The sequence below is a fragment of the Gymnoscopelus microlampas genome (genome assembly GCF_963454915.1).
Source record: "Gymnoscopelus microlampas genome assembly, chromosome: 2".
NCBI lineage: Eukaryota > Metazoa > Chordata > Actinopteri > Myctophiformes > Myctophidae > Gymnoscopelus > Gymnoscopelus microlampas.
Window position 1 is genome coordinate 47379400 of NC_139939.1, and position 19017 is coordinate 47398416.

Here is a 19017-nt window from a genome sequence, read left to right on the forward strand (position 1 = left end):
GATGCATAGCCTAATGCTTTCAGATGAACACGCCACGCTGTGAGATGTGTGCGTGTGTGTGTGTGTGTATGTGTATCCCTCCATCTCTAATGTTGCCACAGTAACGGCACCATATCCTTTCATCTTGCCGGCATGATAGCGCTGACATCATAGCCTCCTAGGCTACACTGCCAGTCCAGATGATACACAAACAACATGACAACAAGACAATGTGAGCAGAGCAGCAGCAGCAGCCCTGATTGAGTATATAAACAATCATTTTGTTTTTTTTACCTTTTAGGTTATTTAAGAGAAAACGACTTCCCCTTTTTCTACATCACACATCACTCAACAACAGAAAACACGGCGGGTGGTGGTGAAGCCTCGGCACATCTCATCTCTCAGTGACAGTTAGCTTCCGTGTAGCATCCTCCTCCTCCAGCTCACAGCCTCCTCCTCAGCATCAGCATCTTTTCCAAGGTGCCGCAATCCTATTGTGTAGCTTCCTCCTGACCTTAATTCAAGCTGCGTTCCTATTGGCTAAGCGAGTCCACCCCCACCCCCTTCCCCCCTCGCCCCCCTGTGGAGGAGGAAGACATGTTTCTAAAGGGTAATGTTTTTGCCCGAAGTTCAACGACTTAATTAGCAAGAGTGCTCCACTGTAAAAAAAAAAAAAAAAAAAAAAAGGAAGAGAAAAAAAGAGAAAGAAAAGACCGTTTGCCCTTGTCTTTTATGTGGTTAAGCTACCTATGTCTCTGAAGGGTTATAACACGTCACTCGAGGTTCTTCTGTTAATGATATTATATGATTTCCATGTATCAATCTGGTGATTAAGCTCTGCATGTGTTTGGGCTGAATTTTAATATGGAACTTGATTTATGCTTCCTCCCCAATGCGCAAAGAAAAAAAACACAGCTGCAAGGCAGGATGCCAGTGTGTTGTGTTTCTGTCAAATGAGATGATGTCTTTCTCTCCAAACCAATAAGCCAAAGTAAAAAGGAAAATCCAATTATGTTCTGCAAAAGAGAGCTTGACATGTTAGGCTATAGGCTACCAATTCTTCCATAGCCTACCATACACTTTAAGAAAACCAAACTCTTGTAAGTAAAACTTCTATAATGTGGTCCAAACTATGATAACGTATAAAGCTAATAATAATAATAATAGCAATAATAATAATTAATTAATTTAATAATGAATTAAAGTGTATATATATATATATATATATATATATATATATATATATATATATATATATATATATATGCCGAGGCTATACCTACACACACTTTAACTCTTATTGACTTATTTTATTTTTATTTTTTATTTTATTTTAGCCTATAGTTTTGTGGTGTGAAGTATCTAGTTCATGGGGCTAGTTATTAATAACACCGTTATTGACCACGCACCGGCTTTAGGAAATGCAAAACGCATAATCGAAACACTGCGCATTCAAACACATGGTGCCCTTTGACACACATACATGCACAGCTTTAATAATCCATAGCAAATTTGGAGCAACGCAAAAAAAAAAGCACCCTGGGCTTAATAGTTGTTCATGACATTATTAGTATAACAAATACAGTCCAACATTCCTTTAAACGGCCGATATTACTGTACATCGTCACCCACCCACCCCATGCAGGGGGGCTTTTTGGTGGGTGGGACAAATCAGCGCTCTCTCTCCACAGCGTTGCCATGTCTGCTTATTATAAGCGACTTTGGGGCTTGTTTTTCTGTAAAGTTGCCTGTAAATATTGGATAGTTACGGGTTGCGTTTTTGTTGGGCTTGTTTCTAAAGTGTAGTTTAAAGTAACCAGTGGTTCTCAAACGTTTTCAAGTCAAGTACCCCCACAAATTTGTCTGCGGACCCCCATCTGAAAAATATTTTATGCCAGGGACCCCCACCCCAAACAAGATATTAAAATGTTTCCAAAAATATTCCAAATTTTTCTTCAAGATTTTTTTTAAAATCGCATTTCTCGTGTTGTTCCGCACATTTCGCAACTTTTCACATATTTGGCATATTTCACATATTTTGCAACTTTTGGCATATTTCGCAACTTCCCGCATATTTCACTTCATAAAATCAGCTAAAAACCCCGCACATTTCATCGCAAAATCAAGGATTTTTGCCCGCGTTTTTCTGGGGGGGTGTCAAGATTGAAGAAGCGAGTCGCTTCTTTTGGGCTCGTTTTCATTGACCTCGACCTGGTTGTGCTTGTTTCCCTCGCAAACCTGGCAACGCCGTTCTCCAAGGCAGCATATAGAAAGGGATGCTGCAGCACTAACTCCCCTCATATCGTATCGCTACTCCACCCAGCAGCCAAAACTATTGGTGACGTGCGCGCAGCCAGGGAAGCACCCAGCACTATGTTGTGCACGCCCGCGGGAGGGGCCGATAGAAAATGGCGAGTCGTCTGTGCAAAAGGCAGCAATGCACGGTAGAGAGGCGCGGCTTTCGGCAGGAACTTGACTCGTGGAGGCACAAACTCATTCACTGTGTAGGTAAGCTATTCGTTAAGGCATTGTTACGGGGGTTCGGCCGGGCCCGGACGGCGAGGATATGCGGGGTTCGAGGGGAGTAAGTACTTAAAATTCTGCTGTTATGGTTTTTTTTCCATGGGAGGAGAAAATCTATAGCTCAGTGCGGAGCTGTCATCTTTTTTTTTTTAACGTGCGGCTGTTGCCTCGGCACTGCCCGCCTCCCACCGGACATATTATGTCCAAAAAAATATTCCAAATTTATAAGTTTGTTTTTGGGGATCATAATTGTTGTCAGTTGTTGTGCAATGTCTGTTATTTCTGTGATTGTTTGGTGACAGTGTGTGGGGGGGTGTGGGGGTAGGGTGCTCTTAAAATGTGCCCAATCTGGACCTATAGGCACACCTCCCCCCCACCCCCCCACTCTTATATTATTTCATTGCTGTTTATTTATTGTAAGCAGGGCGTGTCACGTGTACCAGATGGAGCTGTGGCTCAGCCAATCAGGTGGCTGGCTGCTGGGCTCAGGCTGTGCTGTATGTCTGTGCGCGCCTCCGCGTATTGGGTCTTTTTTTTGGTGGGGGGAGGGCGGTGCGCGCTCCCGCCGCTCTGCTCTCCAAACTGATGCCGGTGGAGCTTTGGCACTATAGGCAGCGTTGCCAGGTCTGCTTATGTTATAAGCGACTTTGGGCTTGTTTTTTTTCTGTTAAGTTGCTTGTTAATATTGGTTAGTTGCGGGGTGCGTTTCTTTAATTTGGGGGCTTGTTTTGATTGATTGAATGATTGATTGAATGATTGATTGCAAAAAATGCATGGTGGCACAGATTTATACAAAAGCATGCTACCGTCTTGTTTCTAAAGTGTTGTTGCTTGTTTGGGCTTAATTGTTTCCTAAATGTTGTTTAAACCAGTGGTTCATAAACATGGCAAGGACCCCAGATTAATATGTATTTGTCCGTGGGCCCCCATCTGAAGATATGCTGTGCCAGCCAGGGACCCCCATACAAGATTTGCGTTGTTTAAAAGGTTTTTTAAAATATTCCAAAGTTACCTTATTTGTTTTCCTCCCAACATTTTTTTTTTTTTAAATAGCAGATCACAGTAGCTTGTAGATCTGCTATTTTCAAAAAGCCATAGATAGCCTAAATAGTCGCTTCTTTTGGGGCTTTGTTTTCATAGACCCTGATTGCTTATCTCTCTCGTAAAATCTGGCAACACTGGCTATATGGTGCGCGCTACCGGCGCGTTTTGCCCTCGAAATCGGCGTTTGGGTCGGGAACGCGCATTGCTGCATTGGGGAAATGTCAGTGAAAAATAATTTTGTATTTTAGGGGGAGGTGGGGGGGTGACAAGGAAAAATAGGGCTTTGCTTTCTGATGGCCCCTGATGTGCACTGCACGAATGAAAGCTCGTTTATTGCTACTTGTTGAAGTGATTCTTTCATTGAAGCCCATGGTGATGATAACTCGACAGTTGAGGATTTGTTCAGCTCAGTTTATGAAGCGATGTTTATGATTTTTCCTTCTTAAGAGATATAGCTTATATATATACACACACTATAGAGGCTTGTTGCAGGTGTGATGCAGTGCTGGGTTATTATAGGGGGAGATGTATAAACATGCTGATAACTCGACAGTTGAGGATTTGTTCAGCACAGTTTTTAAAGCGATGCTTATTCATATAGCCTATATATAATATATACACTACTGTATACCATATACTGCTTGTTGTAGGAACACTCTGTGATGCAGTACTGCCACTGGGTTATGGGATGATGTATAGAAATAGCTTTGGTTGTTGTATAATTGCAGCGAATATGAACAAAACTGCATCAAATGTAGTTTTTGTGTGTTTTTTTTTTTTTACAGTTTTAATCGAGTCCGTGCGTTTATTTAGTTTTTTTCCATGCTTCTTTCTCAACTCGCCCCCCCTCCCCTGTTTCTTCTTTCTGGTATTTCATTAGCTTTGTTTAATCCGGTTAGATCGTCGCGTATCCGATGTTATTGCGAGATTATCATCCACTCTTCGCCTCTGATCTCCCAACCTCTCTCTCTCTCTCTCTCTCTCTCTCTCCCCTTCTCTCTCTTTCTCTCTCTCTCTCTCTCTCTGTGGTTGCTTTCCATGGCTCTGGCTCCTATAATCTGGCTTTTATCGACACACTGTGGGAAATAAAAGGGTGTTGCGGCTTTCACAATGTTTTTGGATGAATTTCCCTCAGTCCAGATGTTCTGTGTGACCCATCACCCACTTAACCATCCAACCGTTTTATTATAATAATAATAATCCACATACAGTACAACAGCCTACTGTTTTGTTGACATAGACCAATAATTATGTTTTTTTTTAAACGAATAAACATAACCTCTAATGCTTTCAGGTTTTGGTTTCAGTAGCCTTACAACTGTTTACATAACCAACCATAACCACTTAAACCCCATTATGGTCCATCAGGGCTCAGTACTAGTGTCTTTTCAGTTTTCTGTTATTATGGGGGCTGAAAATAGCAGATCGACAAGCCCTTGTGAGCTTGTCGATCTGCTATTTTCAGCTAAAGCTTTCGCCACAATACCGATACTGGGTTTTGAGTGGCTAAAACGAATAACATAGCCTAATGCTTTTGGGTTTTGTTTTTTAGTAGCCTGCCACATAACCTTAAAGTAATTAGTAAACGGAAGATTTATAGCTATATAGCCACAAGGTTATTATTGCTTTCGGCAACAGAAACTAGTTCTTTCTTTTAAAAAGTTAAATAAGTCAGACACACATTTGTCATGGGGTGGGTGTTGATGGACTATATATTACTGTCAGTGTCACATGTACTTAATTAACATTTCTCTTTGTCTGACATGGGCGTGCTTGTCTTGTTTTACACTAAAACTGTATTTAAGGATATTTTACTCAGTTGTGGTTGGCTATGCTTGTTGTTATTACGTTGTGTAGGCTATTATTATGAGTGAATTATGTATTATTACAGCTGCCCTACAATGGTGGGTTTGGTTATATCAATGCTGGTTAGATTGAATCCTGTACTAGGCTACTTATAGTTTGGAGGATAATCGGCTTTAAAAGCTGTGAAACACTAGGAGCACAGAAGCAGCTTTTTAAGAATCTGGCCCAAACACTTTTTTTTTGTTGCAACAATCCAGATAAAACCATGAAAATGACACATAATACTGTTTTGAAAACAGTAATAAAGCACTAATATGTGATATCTGTGATTGCAATAGCTTTCTGCCATTAAAGATACAGTTAGATACAGTATTATATATATATATATATATATATATATTCACAACCCTGAGAAAAGAAAAAGGTAAAGGTATGAGCTGCCAAAAGATTTAGTTTATACCCCAAATAGTGTACCGGTAATTCTGTTTCAGTTTAATCGTCTTATTTGCTTTCAAAACAAAATACATGATCGCTGTTAATCCGAAATTGCAGTGTATTGGAATGAAAACCGTTGGGGTTGGAAGACTGCCCTTTAAAAGGGTTGCCTAAAAACAGGGTAGGTATTTTAGGAGAGCAGCACGTGCTTCAAAGTGTCCAGAACTCACTCACTATGCTGTATTGATGTGTGAGCCACATGCAAGAGAAAGGTTAATGTCATTAGAATGTATTAATTATAGGCCTACTGCTAATTCCTTTGGCACATATACAGTAGGCAGCCGACTATGACTAATTCGATTGCTCAAGGGTCGTACAGTAGTATGAAGAGAGAGGGAGGGGGGGGGTGCTTTGGGGCAAGTCATAGTCCCACATTAGAGAGGTTACACCACAAACTTATCGTTGAAACCTCTTATCTCCATATTCAAACTTTTTGTAGTTTTTTTTCCTTAAATGAACGCCTTACTTGATCACACTACAACGTCCCACAAAAGTACCAAAAATATCAGATCTACAAGCTCGATCGAGCTTGTAGATCTGCTACTTTAGCCATTTTCAAATTTGAATCCTGCAAAGTAACAGTTTTGGACGTATGAGGTTTCCCCTCGACAGAGACGTTAAGTTACAATGCCCACATGCACAACCACCACATCTCTCTCTCTATCTGTCTCTTTATCTCTCTGTACTCTTTTCCCTCCCTCCCTCCCTCCCTCTCCCTCTCTCTCTCTCTCTCTCTCTCTCTCTCTCTCTCTCTCTCTCTCTCTCTCTCTCTCTCTCTCTCTCTCTCTGACTCTGTCTCTCTCTCTCTCTCTCGCCCGCTTCCTCCTCCTCTCTCGCACCTCTCTCTCTCCCTCTCCCTCTCTCTGTCAGAGTTTTTAGCAGGTCGCTGCGTGGTATTTCAGTAATGCGCGCCACACACACCACAGATGGACGGACACCCCTGGAGATTTACCCTCTCATACTTTTCTCTCATCTTGTTAATTCTCTTCATGGGGTTTTTTTTTGCGAAAAAGAAAAGGAAAGGAGAAAAAAAAAAAAAACATGTGGTGCATTAGCAAAAGAGGGGTGGAGGGAGGGGGGGGGGGTGGATGTTGTAGAGTGGTGTGTGTGTGTGTGGATGAGAAGCAGAAGGGTGTAGGATGGATGGTGTTGATCTGAGATTTGATCTCTTTGCATATAGAGCAGAGATCATGACAGATATGGTGATCCTGTGGGGGATCACCATTGTGTATATCGTCTCTGTCGTGTCTGGAAACCTCATATTTTCCGAAACTCTTACTTTTCAGGATTGAAAATTAAAAAACATCAAAAGCAGCAGATCCGTAAGCTCGTTTTTGAGCTTACGGATCTGCTACTGTTGTTGTTTTCGTGTGACGTTGTAGTATACGATCAAGTAGGGGCAGGGGCGTCACGGCCATTCACTGTGCGTACGACGCGACACCCTCACTCTCACAGATCCGTGATTTCATACCCCCCACTTTTTGAAAAAATAAATAAATATATATATATTTTTTGATAATAAATTGGTAAAATCAGGCAAAAATAAGAATTAAATAACTTGACCCTAACCCTTAAAATACAGAATTTGTTTACATTTGACAGTTACAAATGTTTTTCACGATTTTTCAAAAATAGCAGATCTACAAGCTCATAGCGCGGCACTCGGTGCCGCGCTATGAGCTTGCATATCTGCTATTTTTGAATAGCCAAAGTGTAAAATAAGGGGTATAGTCCACCGAAAGTCCATCCCCCCCACCTTCTGAGAGCCCGTGACGTCCCTGAGTAGGGGCGTCGATTTACGAAGAAAAAAAACACAGAAAAAAAGTTGGAGATATGAGGTTTTTCCAACCCCCCGACAGCAGCAACCATATCATGATGACAAAAGGCCCTTATGGTGATGATCTCTGCATATAGAGTAGAGAGAGAGATCATGGCAGATCTGATGATCCTATATAGGGGTCGTTCGCCATTGTATACGGTTGACAAAAGGCCCCTATAGTGTTTGTTGTTTGTTGGTCCGGGAGGGGCCATTATGTGTGTCACTTTGACTGTATTAGCCTACAGTGTGTGTGTGTGTGCTGCTGTAAATCCAGCCATCCATCCATCCATGCACCACTCACTGTATGTGTATGTGTGTACCCCCCATGTGTGCCCGATGATGACCTAGACCCAGGCCGTGGTGGTGGTGCAGGGTGGGGGGGGGGTCCCTTCCCATCTGTGCACTGCTGCTGTCAGGGGGGCAATGCCAACCCGGCCGGCGGGGGCCTCCCTCCCTCGTCCTTGGGGGAGGAGGGATGGGGGAGGGGGTGGTGCTTCTGGAGGTGCTGCTGGGGGTTGGGCGCCACACGCACACTTAAACGCTTTCAATCAACCTGCCGTGGCGTCCCCTGTTTTGGGCATGTGATTTAAAGGCAAAATATTTGCTGCCCCCCCCCAAAAAAAAATACAATTTTAATATTGTCAAAATATTGTCATATGTCCAACACTGTTACTTTTCAGGATTCAAAAATAGCAAAAGTAGCAGATCTACAAGCTCGAAACGCGTCGCTTCGCGCCGCGTTTCGAGCTTGTAGATCTGCTACTTTTGATGCTTTTGTGAATAATTAAAAAAATAATAATAATAATTCACGAAAAAACAAAAAGTTAAAAACGTGGAGATAAGAGGTTTCTGCCGGACAAGAATGATATGTAGAAATATTCAAAAATAGCGCTGTGAGCTTTGAGATGGCTGGCTTTTTTTGCTGTTTGTCGTAAGTGTATATATATATATATATATATATATATATATTTATATAGGGCTTAAGCGGTTAAATCCAAGATTGGGTTAAGTACAAAACACCTCTGGCACTGACTGAATGTTGACTGAAGCTGTGCGCGTGTGCGTGTGTTTGTGTTTTAGAGAGATGTGACAGGTGGAGGGGTAGGGTGGGGTGGGGGGGGGGGGGGGGGGGGGGGGTGTATGAAAGACCAGAAATGAGAAGGGAAACATGACAGCGATAATAGTTGAAAAATGCATCTTTAATGTGGGCTTTTCAAGAGGCATCCTGTATTCCTAAAACAGAATTGTCTTGTTTTTGTTCCTCAAGACATTAGAAAGGCAGCCGAGTTATAAAAGATGCAGGTTTCGGTTTTTTTCTCTCTATTTTCTTTTCAGTCTGTTGTTGTTGTCGTAGGAGCTCCATGCAGTCTTAGTGAATAGTTTGCGTGTTTTGTCGCTGTTTATTCTTCAAACTGAGGAGGACTGTCATGTTCTTTTCAAAACATTAATGGAATAAGAATACCGCGGCCATTAATTGCCACTCGCGAGGCTTTGTCCGTGTCCTAGAGAAACGTTGTTGTTGAGTGTTTATTATTTTTGATTTTTTTTAACCCATTCAATCCGGGAACATATACCGTGTCATTTTAGATTTGTATTACTTTTTATAATTATTGTATACTTTGGGCTATTCAAAAATAGCTATTGAAAAATATCTACAAGCTCGTAGCGTGGCACTGAGTGCCGCGCTACGAGCTTGTAGATCTGCTATTTATTTGGAAAAATCTTGAAAATGTGCGCAAATCTCTGAATATATATGTTTTTTAAAGCAAACATTTTCTTTTACCAAAATCTTTGTTTCTGGGGATTCTACAAATGCCTTCTAATTCCTAACAGTTTTTTTGGAGAATTTTTTTTTATGTTGCTATAATATCAGTGGTTCAGTGGTCAAGAACCCCCCAAAGTGATATGTATTTGTCCGCGACCCCCCCCCCCCCCCCCATCTCAAAATATTTTGTTCCAGGGACCCCCAGAAGCAAAGATTTTAGTTAAAAATGTATATATATATATATTAAAAGATTTGCACACATTTGCACTCTGTGCCACGCTATGAGCTATGAGCTTGTATATCTGCTATTTTTCGAATAGCCAAAGAAATCCTAAAATGACACCGATTCGTTCCCAGATTGAATGGGTTAATCACCGATCGCGAGGCTTTGTCCGTGTCCTAGAGAAACGTTATTGTCGAGTGTTTATTATTATTCTTTTTTTTTTATTAACGCAGACATTTATAGATCGGTTTGTGGTTGTCAAGTTGTCACAAGGACGGTCCCCAGTGATATGGCATGCCGTTTTGCTGCTTGGCATCTGATCGCTGTCTGTGTTGTTGTTGAGCAATCAGAGCTGTGAATAACAACACTAATGTCTGATTTATACTTGAGTTACACTGCGCTGTGGTGGCGAAACCAAAAAATAAGAAGATCTTCAAGCTCGCAACGCAGCCACAGCCCCTGATTGTTGTGAGCTTGTAGATTTGGCTATTTGTTTTGTCAGTGCTCCACACCTTCCGGCACGCTACTAACTAAGTATAATCCTGGCTTAACTGAGACATCGTAAACCTGAATCTTACCTGAACTTTGGGCAAAAATCTCTCTCTCTCTCTCTCTCTCTCTCTCTCTCTCTCTGTCACTCTCTCTCTCTCTCTTTCTCTCAATCTCATGCACACTCCTTGCCCTTGCAAAATGATCAAAGTCCCCCAAATCCTTAAAACCAAACTTTGAACCCGCATGTACTATGGGCTTAACCCTAAATTTATGTAAGTGTTCCTTCCCCCTTGTGTGTGTGTGTGTGTGTGTGTGTGTGTGTGTGTGTGTGTGTGTGTGTGTGTGTGTGTGTGTGTGTGTGTGTGTGTGTGTGTGTGTGTGTGTGTGTGTGTGTGTGTGTGTGTGTTTTTTGTGTGTGTGTGAACTGTCTCACCTTACATAAGACAATGGGCCAGTGGAGAGTGTTTTGTTGGCTGTGGGCCTCGTGCTGTGGTATTTTTTTGGACATTGTGTATATATATATCGTAGCGGTCGGGGCAGAAACCTCTTATCTCCGTGTTTTAACTCTCTGTGTGTTTTTTTGTAAAATTAACTACAGCGTCACACAAAAGCATCGAAAGTAGCAGATCTGCAAGCTCGAAACGCGGCGCGAAGCGACGCGTTTCGAGCTTGTAGATCTGCTACTTTTTGAATTTGAATCTTGAAAAGTATCGTTTTGGGAGATATGAGTTTTCCACCTGACAGAGACCATATATGGGTTCATGCACTGTTTCAAATGTGTTTTGAATGCACACACAAAGTGCTTGCGTCTTGACATGCGCACGAGCACCGCACACACACACACGCACACACACACACACACGCAGAGCCTCACAAGGTGAGAGACAATGACTAAAAATGAGGGCAAGTCTATTCTTTTGTGGAACAGGAATGGAAACAGGAATGTTTGCTTCTGCCCTCGTTAGAAATCTCAGTCAAATTCCTCCCCAGTTATTCAATAATGGATCCTTTTGTGTTGGAGGGAAATATTTGAGCTTAAGAATCGTGTTTCAATGTATTTGATCGATGGAGCACAGCCCAGAGTCAGTTTGTAGTACTTGTGTGTTTTTTCTGCGTCGGTGTACAAACACTTATATATATATATATTGTCGCTGTCGGGTGGAAAAAGAAACCTTGTATGTCCATAACCATTTCTTTTTTAGTATTATTATTTAAAAAAAACATTTTAAAATAGTGAGATCTACAAGATCTATAAGCCGAAACCGAGTCTGGCGCGACACTCTTGTATGATGAAGTAGGGCATTGATTTATGAAAAGAAAAACACAATATGTGTTTCTTGTGTGTCTGTTTTGTCCATGCTGAGCTTGTGGATCTGCTATTTTTGAAAGTTACCAGCTTCGGACATAATGAGGTTTCCACCCGACAGAGGCGACATACTGTACATACCGTATACATTCTGTCAACAAACCAAAATGTAAATAAATTCCACGTTGTTTATAATTAACCCATTAAGACCTGGAATGCATCTGTGTCACTTTAGATTTCTGTGGCCTATCAAAAATAGCAGATATACAAGCTCATAGCGTGGCACCGAGTGCCGCACTATGAGCTTGTAGATCTGCTATTTTTGAAAAATCTTGTTTTGTTCTTTTTTAGGATTTTTTTTTAAAGAATCGCCTCAGATCTTAATGGGTTAAAGTACAGGTTGTGCATAATGCAACAGTGAGACTGTAACTGCCTGGGTATAATATGTGGTGCAATCCCATGGTCCTCCAAGGCCAAATCATAATAATGGAGCCCTAGTCATTCGATCTTTGAATTGCAAATAATTATGCCTTGTTTCCGTGGCCATGCATTTGTTGTATAATAAACCCCCCGTCGGCCATCTTCCTTCCAGGCGTGTTGTTGTGAACATGTGCCAATGCTTTACGAGGGACTGGGAATGCTCCTCTTTCAGCCATTCTTCTCTGTGTTATTATCATCTCTTTTTTACTGCTTCAACGTTCCCATCTGTCTGTCTTTGAGAAACGGCTCTTCCCCCTGCAGCCTTGTACCTGTGGGCAGTAGGGGCCCTGGCACTGTGCCATGCCCAGTGGGCATGGGATCTTTAAACAAACATGCCCAGATTAACCCCCACTCAGTAACGAGTGACTCTGTGGTATACCCAGAGCCCTGCCCACAAACACACACACACACACACACACACACGCGCGCCACACACACACACACACACACACACACACACACACAATACACATACAACTCATGAATTAAACACATGCAAAGACACACTGTACACAAAACACACATGTAGACACACAAACAAACACACGCACGCACACACGCACGCATGCACACGTTATAATGGTTCCTACATTGCTGGCGGCAGTTAGCGGAACACTTTCACAACCATGCATACAGTGTGGTTATCATCAATTGTTAGGTAAATGCCCAGACTGAAGAGTAACACTTGACTGTCAATGGAAATCCCTTTGTCTAATTCTCAGCTATATGGTACAAATGAAGACGTCTTCCTTAAATTGAAGAGAATTTGAGTGTGTATGTATGTATGTTGTAAATTACACCACGTTGAAAGCACAGAGGTTTTTTATCTTAATTTTATGGAAGGGCAAGATAAGAAGATTAACAATTATGATTCCTCACACATTTTGCCTCTTACTCACAACGACATTAACAAATGTGAGTCTAAATTCAAATCCCTGCTTGGACATTTTCATTGAGAACATTTACCTATCTCAAAAGTCTAAATGACCAGGTTATTACAGTATGTTTTGTGGTTTCATTAATAGACGAGTAGTTTACTCATAGTTCCCTCTCTATTAAGTCAATTCTAGGCCAACACACCTCACAGGAAAACAACTGCTGGGCCAAATCTCAAAGACCACCCTATTGCTATCTGTGTTCGCCGTTGTTTGTGATGCAAAGAAATGTTGCAGAGTGCAGATCGGCTATTTTTTGCTATTCGTTATACAAAGAAGTATAGATAGGGCTTAAGGTGGTTACTGAGAGGTCATTCCCTTTCGCTTTGCTTCTATTCATCAAAGAAAGAGTCACGTGGCAAAAAGAGCTTTGTCTTGTTAGGCAATGGGATCCCGAACTGGCCCTTTAACACCGGGAATTTGTGTCATTTTTGTATTTTTGCGTTGGCTATTCAAAAATCGCAGATATACAAGTTCACAGCTGCTATTTTTGACCATAAAAATAAAAATACAAAAATCCATCATATTCAAACAAAATCACTGCATTTTATTAGATATTAAATTGATATTATAGCTATTTTCTCCAGCTCCCTGTGGTGCATGAACCCCCCCACCACTATTGTGTGGGGTGGGTCTATGATGGACCCACCAGCACCACGCACAATAGTGGTGGTCCCTGGGTCAAAATCAGTTGAAAACCCCTGGGTTTAATGGGTTAACACTGTTAACAAACAGCCCTAATAATAATAATAATTCACTCACAATTCACTTCCTTTCATTACGTCATTACGACAGCGCTCTTGTTAAAGACACGCTCAGATAGTACTTAGCAATAATTAGCATGTGAATTACTACGTCTAAATTACGTTCATTTTATTCATATTAATACAAGAATTTTAATAACCGGGAAAAAAAAAACAACGATTAAGGAGAACAAAAAATCATTAGCTCAGCTGAGGAGGACCAATCCAAGCATGGAAGCTCTGGAGACAGGCTTTTAAATCCTTTTAAAGCACCATCCTCCATCCAACATGTGCTTGAGTGAGTGTGTGCGTGCGTGCATGCGCGCGCGTGTGTGTGCGTGCGTTTGTCTGTGTGTGTGTGTGTGTGCGTGTGTGCGTGTGTGCGTGTGTGCGTGTGCGTGTGTGTGTGTGTGTGTGTGTGTGTGTGTGTGTGACGTGGTTGTCTAAAATGTAAGGCTGCTTTCGGAGCAGTGAGGGGGAGGTGAATATTACAGTCTAATAAGCCTCACATTTATTCATCCTCCGGCTCCTAGCACTTTTTAAGGGTTCACTGTATTGATCTGACACACACACACACACACACACACACACACACACACACACACACACACACACACACACACACACACACACACACACACACACACACACACACACGTTTGTTTTATTATTCTTGTGAGGACATCAACGTATTAGGAGGATGCCAATTCTATGAATGCCATTTAAACAAACCAAAAAATGGCCATTTTTAACTGTAAGACTAAAGCCGAAAAATAGCCGATCTACAAGCTCACAACGCGTCGCGCTGCGACGCGTTGTGAGCTTGTAGATCGGCTATTTTCCGGTGCAGGACACCAGCGTGCAGCTAAGTGTAAATCAGGCGTAACTCTTATCTCTAATCCCTAAACCTAAAGCTCTAAATGTTTAATCCTAACACTAACCCCAACCTGAAGATTTTTTCTAATTGTAAACCTTGTATCCTAAAAATCTTTTTCTTGTGAGGGTCAGGAAAATTGTCCTCACAACGTCTATCTCTCACATTCTACTATAGTTGTGGGGACATCTGGCCCTAACAATAATACAATACAATACACACACACACACACACACACACACACACACACACACACACACACACACACACACACACACACACACACACACACACACACACACTGCATCGGGATGTATGGGCCATATGGACAAAATATCAGATATCACCATATTCTTTTATGAAATGCCTCGATTTCTTTTGTTTTTGTCGCATTCCTGAGCCAATAATTTGACCTTGTCATGGGTCAGTAGGAGCCGGTCATCAAGTTATTGGCTCAGGAATGCGACAAAAACAAAACAAAATCCCCATGAATTCAAGGCTTCATGGGGTGTGTAATTGATAGAAAATAAGTATTCTTTTTTGGGTGAACTAATCCTTTTTAAGTGATTAGAACCAGGAAAGGACTATACTTTAGCCATATACAATATTATGATATGCAAGTTTCCAGACGATATCTGCAATAGTCTCATATCGCTATATCAATACAGTATAACAAAGATATATTAAAGTTATAGTTCACCCCCCAAAAAAAAGGATATTGGATGGATATTTTTTTGTTTTTGTCGCATTCCTAAGCTAATCAAATTATTGGCTCAGGAATGCGACAAAAACATCCATGAATTCAAGTCTCCATGGGGTGACTAATCGATAGGAAAAAAAGTCATTTTGGGGGTGAACTGTCCCTTTAATGGATTAAGAGTGAGTGTCTTGAAATGTAAATGGCATCATGGTTTCCTGCATCAGCAGCCATCTGTCCTCTTCAAGTGCTCTCCGGCAAGCCACTGAACCACCGCATAGAATGTATAAGGGGCCATATGGACAAAATATCAAATATCACCATCTTTTTGATGAAATGCCTCGATTTTGTTTTGTCTTTGTCGCATTCCTGAGCCAATTATTTGATTGACCGGGTCATCGGTCAGTGTAGACTACACCGGTCATCAAATGATTGGCTCAGGAAAAAAAATCTCCTTGAACTCAAGTCATGTTTGGGTGAACTACTCCATTTTAAGTGATTAGAACCAGGAAAAGACTATACTTTAGCCATATACAATATTATGATTATGTAAGTTCCCAGACAATATCTGCAGTAGTCTCATATCACAATATCAATACAGTATAACAAAGATATCAATCTGGGAACCCATCGCCAAATGAAAAGGAAAAACAGCGCCCTCTGCTGTTTTTTACTATCTCAGTTGGCTCTGGGAGGAAGTCGATGTAGCACACGTACGCAGGGAAACCGGGGTTTTGGTCTGCCTTCAGCCTTTCACTTCCGGTGGTGCGACTATGTTTTCATTCCCACTAACAATATTTCTACACGGAACACTAACACCACTTCTCCCAGAGAACATGGATCGTTTTGGTTATAAGCCCACTTGTTTCTATGATGAAAGAGCAAGTTAAAATGGGAATATCTTTCCGTGGTTTTGTCTGCTCCGAGGACGCTATTGTTAAATGAGTTTCGGTTTGTTTCTAGTGGGGAAGGATCGGCAGACACGTAAATCCCGGCCAATTTGATTGGGTAAAGCGCGGCCTGCTTCCTGATCTGAAGGCACGCCCACTTATAGGCCAGTGCGTACGCGATATGACGAATCCCCCGGACGGATTCAAACGCAGAGCAGAATCTCTTCTTGAGAGATTACAAAGATATTAACCCAGCTCTACCTCTGAACCACCATATTCATTGTAAGGCACTAGTATGAATACAAGTATCAACTACTGTATAGTAAATGCCTAGAATACAATACATTTCTATAATGGGAAAACGCAAGACAGAATTTCAAACCCTTGAACATCATGACCTTTATGGTCCTTTCTCCTTCTTTGATAAGCCTTTCATTGGAACTCATTCTACCTTTAGCATCCTCTCAAGAGCTGCAGTTTGCATTGACAACTTTCATTCTTTTTCATTCTGTGTGTGTGTGTGTGTGTGTGTGTGTGTGTGTGTGTGCATGTGCGTGCGTGTGCGTGTGTGTCCGCAACCTATTGCCCTCTGTAGCATTCCTTTTATACTAAGATCAGCTGCCCAATTTTGTATATTATATTCAAATATTTGAATATATGTTTTTAAAGTGATTTCTTAAAACTCAAATCTTTGCTTCTGGGGGATTTTTGAAAAATGTATGTATGTTGCTATATAACATCAGTGGTTCTCAAACTTTGTTCATGTCAAGGACCACCCAATATTATATGCATTTGTCCGTGGACCCCCCCTCATCTCAAAATATTTTGTTCCAGGGACCCCTTGAAGCAAAGATTTGAGTCAAAAAATGTATATTAATGTTTAAAGATTTGCACACATTTTTGAGCTTGTAGATCTGCTATTTTTGAATAGCCCAAAGAAATCCTAAAATGACACAGATGCCGTTCCCGGTCTTAATGGAATAACAACATGAAAACCTCCCAATAATGTATCCCACTATTTATTGAAAGGACCCGGCGGGCAGCACTGTGTGTACTGTGTATAGAATATAATATCAACCTTCCGGGTTAATATGGTGACGTGTGTGTGTGTGTGTGTGTGTGTTGCTGTTGTGTTGTGTTGTGCTGTTGGATGCCGGGAATTAATTGATGTCACCATGGACCTTGAAGAAGAGACAGAATGTTTGAGGCCGCTGCCCTTTCCATAGTTCCACTAGCTAGAGCGTCGTTAGGCATGTGACCTCAGCTGCATTGATTAAAGCCGGATCTATACGCTATATATCGTTGTTGTCGGGCAGAAAAACCTCTTATGTCCATATTTTAACTTTTTGTGTTTTTTTTTTCGTAAATGAACGCATGAACGAATCATACTACGGCGTCGCACGAATGCGTCAAAAGTAGCAGATCTACAAGCTCGAAACGCGTCGCGAAGAGCGACGCGTTTCGAGCTTGTAGATCTGCTACTTTTGATGCTTTTGAATTTGAATCCTGAATAGTAACAGTTTTGGACATATGAGATTTTCACAGAGAGAGACGCTATGTAACATGATGGTGCCGCTTGCCAAAATTCGCTGATCTACAAGCTAACAACGCGTCGTATTGCGGCGCGTTGTTAGCTTGTAGATGAGCTATATTTATGGCTAAGCAACACCCTCTTGGCGATGGACTATAAATTAAAGCTTCGGTCGTCTCGAGAGTCGATCCCCTTGAGCTATCGGAGGAATAGAGAGATAAAACAAAAAACGGACCTTTTGTCACGAGATGCAGTGAATTTAATCATCATTTTGTTTTTCTCCGTCCATAACATGAAACTAGATTTGTGGCTGTTATCTCGCTAGCTGCCATTCAGATAGTACCTATTATACCATGAATGTCATCATCTATGGTCTCGGCAGTGAATAGGGAATAGTGTACTTTGGGTGAACGGTAAATGGGACTGCATTTATATAGCGCTTTTCTCTTAAAGGGGCTACACCATGAATTTTTACTTTTTCTTCATTTTTGTGTGTTTTTGGTCTTCCCCACTTCTCTTCTCTTCTGTTCCAACAAATACCCGACTTCGAGCATGCAGGCTTTCATAGGCTATCTGTGGTTTTTATGTAAATTGGTCTGAAAACAGTCCGTCAGATTTGTTCCCCCTGCCTACGTCACGTCTGGGAACAATTCCTCCCGTTTTTCAGTTCTAACCAAAAAAAAAAAAAAAAAAAAAAAGTTTTTATTTTATTTTATTAAAAAAAAAAAAATCTTCTTTTTTTTTTTTTTTACTTTTTCCACACAGAACCATGGTGTGTTACTGTGTGGCCTATCTGGAGCAAAACAAACATCCGCACGCACACACACACTCGCGCGCACCCACAATAAGTGGAGGTGACAGGGCCAACTGTGTCTCTCAGGGGTCTAGTTTGGCTGGGCTGGAGGCTTGGAGTCTGTGTGGTGGTTGTGTCACCCTTGGTTAGGTGTCAAGCGCGCAAGGCTGAACATTCAAGTAAAACTGAAGGTCAAAGCCACACAGACCACGTGCAGGCTGGCTGTGCCACCACCACCACCACCACCAGGGTTGCCAGATCTGCTTATTATGATTTCCCTGCAAGATTTGATTGAAAATAGCCGATCTACAAGCTCACAACGCGTCGCATCGCGACGCGTTGTGAGCTTGTAGATCTGCTATTTTCAAATAGCTGATGTATATGTTAAAGTACACATGTGGCCCATAGTCGCTTCTTTTGGGCTGGTTTTCCTAGACCTGGTTGCTTGTTTCTCTCACAGAATCTGGCAACACTGATCACCACCATCACCGTCACCATCGTCACCACCAGGAGAGAAATGTCACCAAGTGACTTTTCTCTTTCCCATTTGCCTCTTCTTTTCTCTTCTCTTCTCTTCTCTTCTCTTCTCTTCTCTTCTCTTCTCTTCTCTTCTCTTCTCTTC

At 41.6% G+C, this 19017-nt stretch overlaps 1 protein-coding gene across 1 annotated transcript in view; it reads left to right on the top strand.

Moving 5' to 3' along the window:
- Positions 1–2387: 2387 nt before the first annotated feature.
- The window catches only part of lcor (ligand dependent nuclear receptor corepressor), a gene marked incomplete at its 5' end in the record, with an annotated part of 97261 nt that continues 80631 nt past the window's right edge, over positions 2388–19017 (top strand). Inside the window, one exon of the mRNA XM_084075677.1 lies at positions 2388–2487. Within this exon, the coding sequence (XP_083931803.1) occupies positions 2388–2487 (100 nt within the window). The remainder of the gene's footprint in view (positions 2488–19017) is intronic.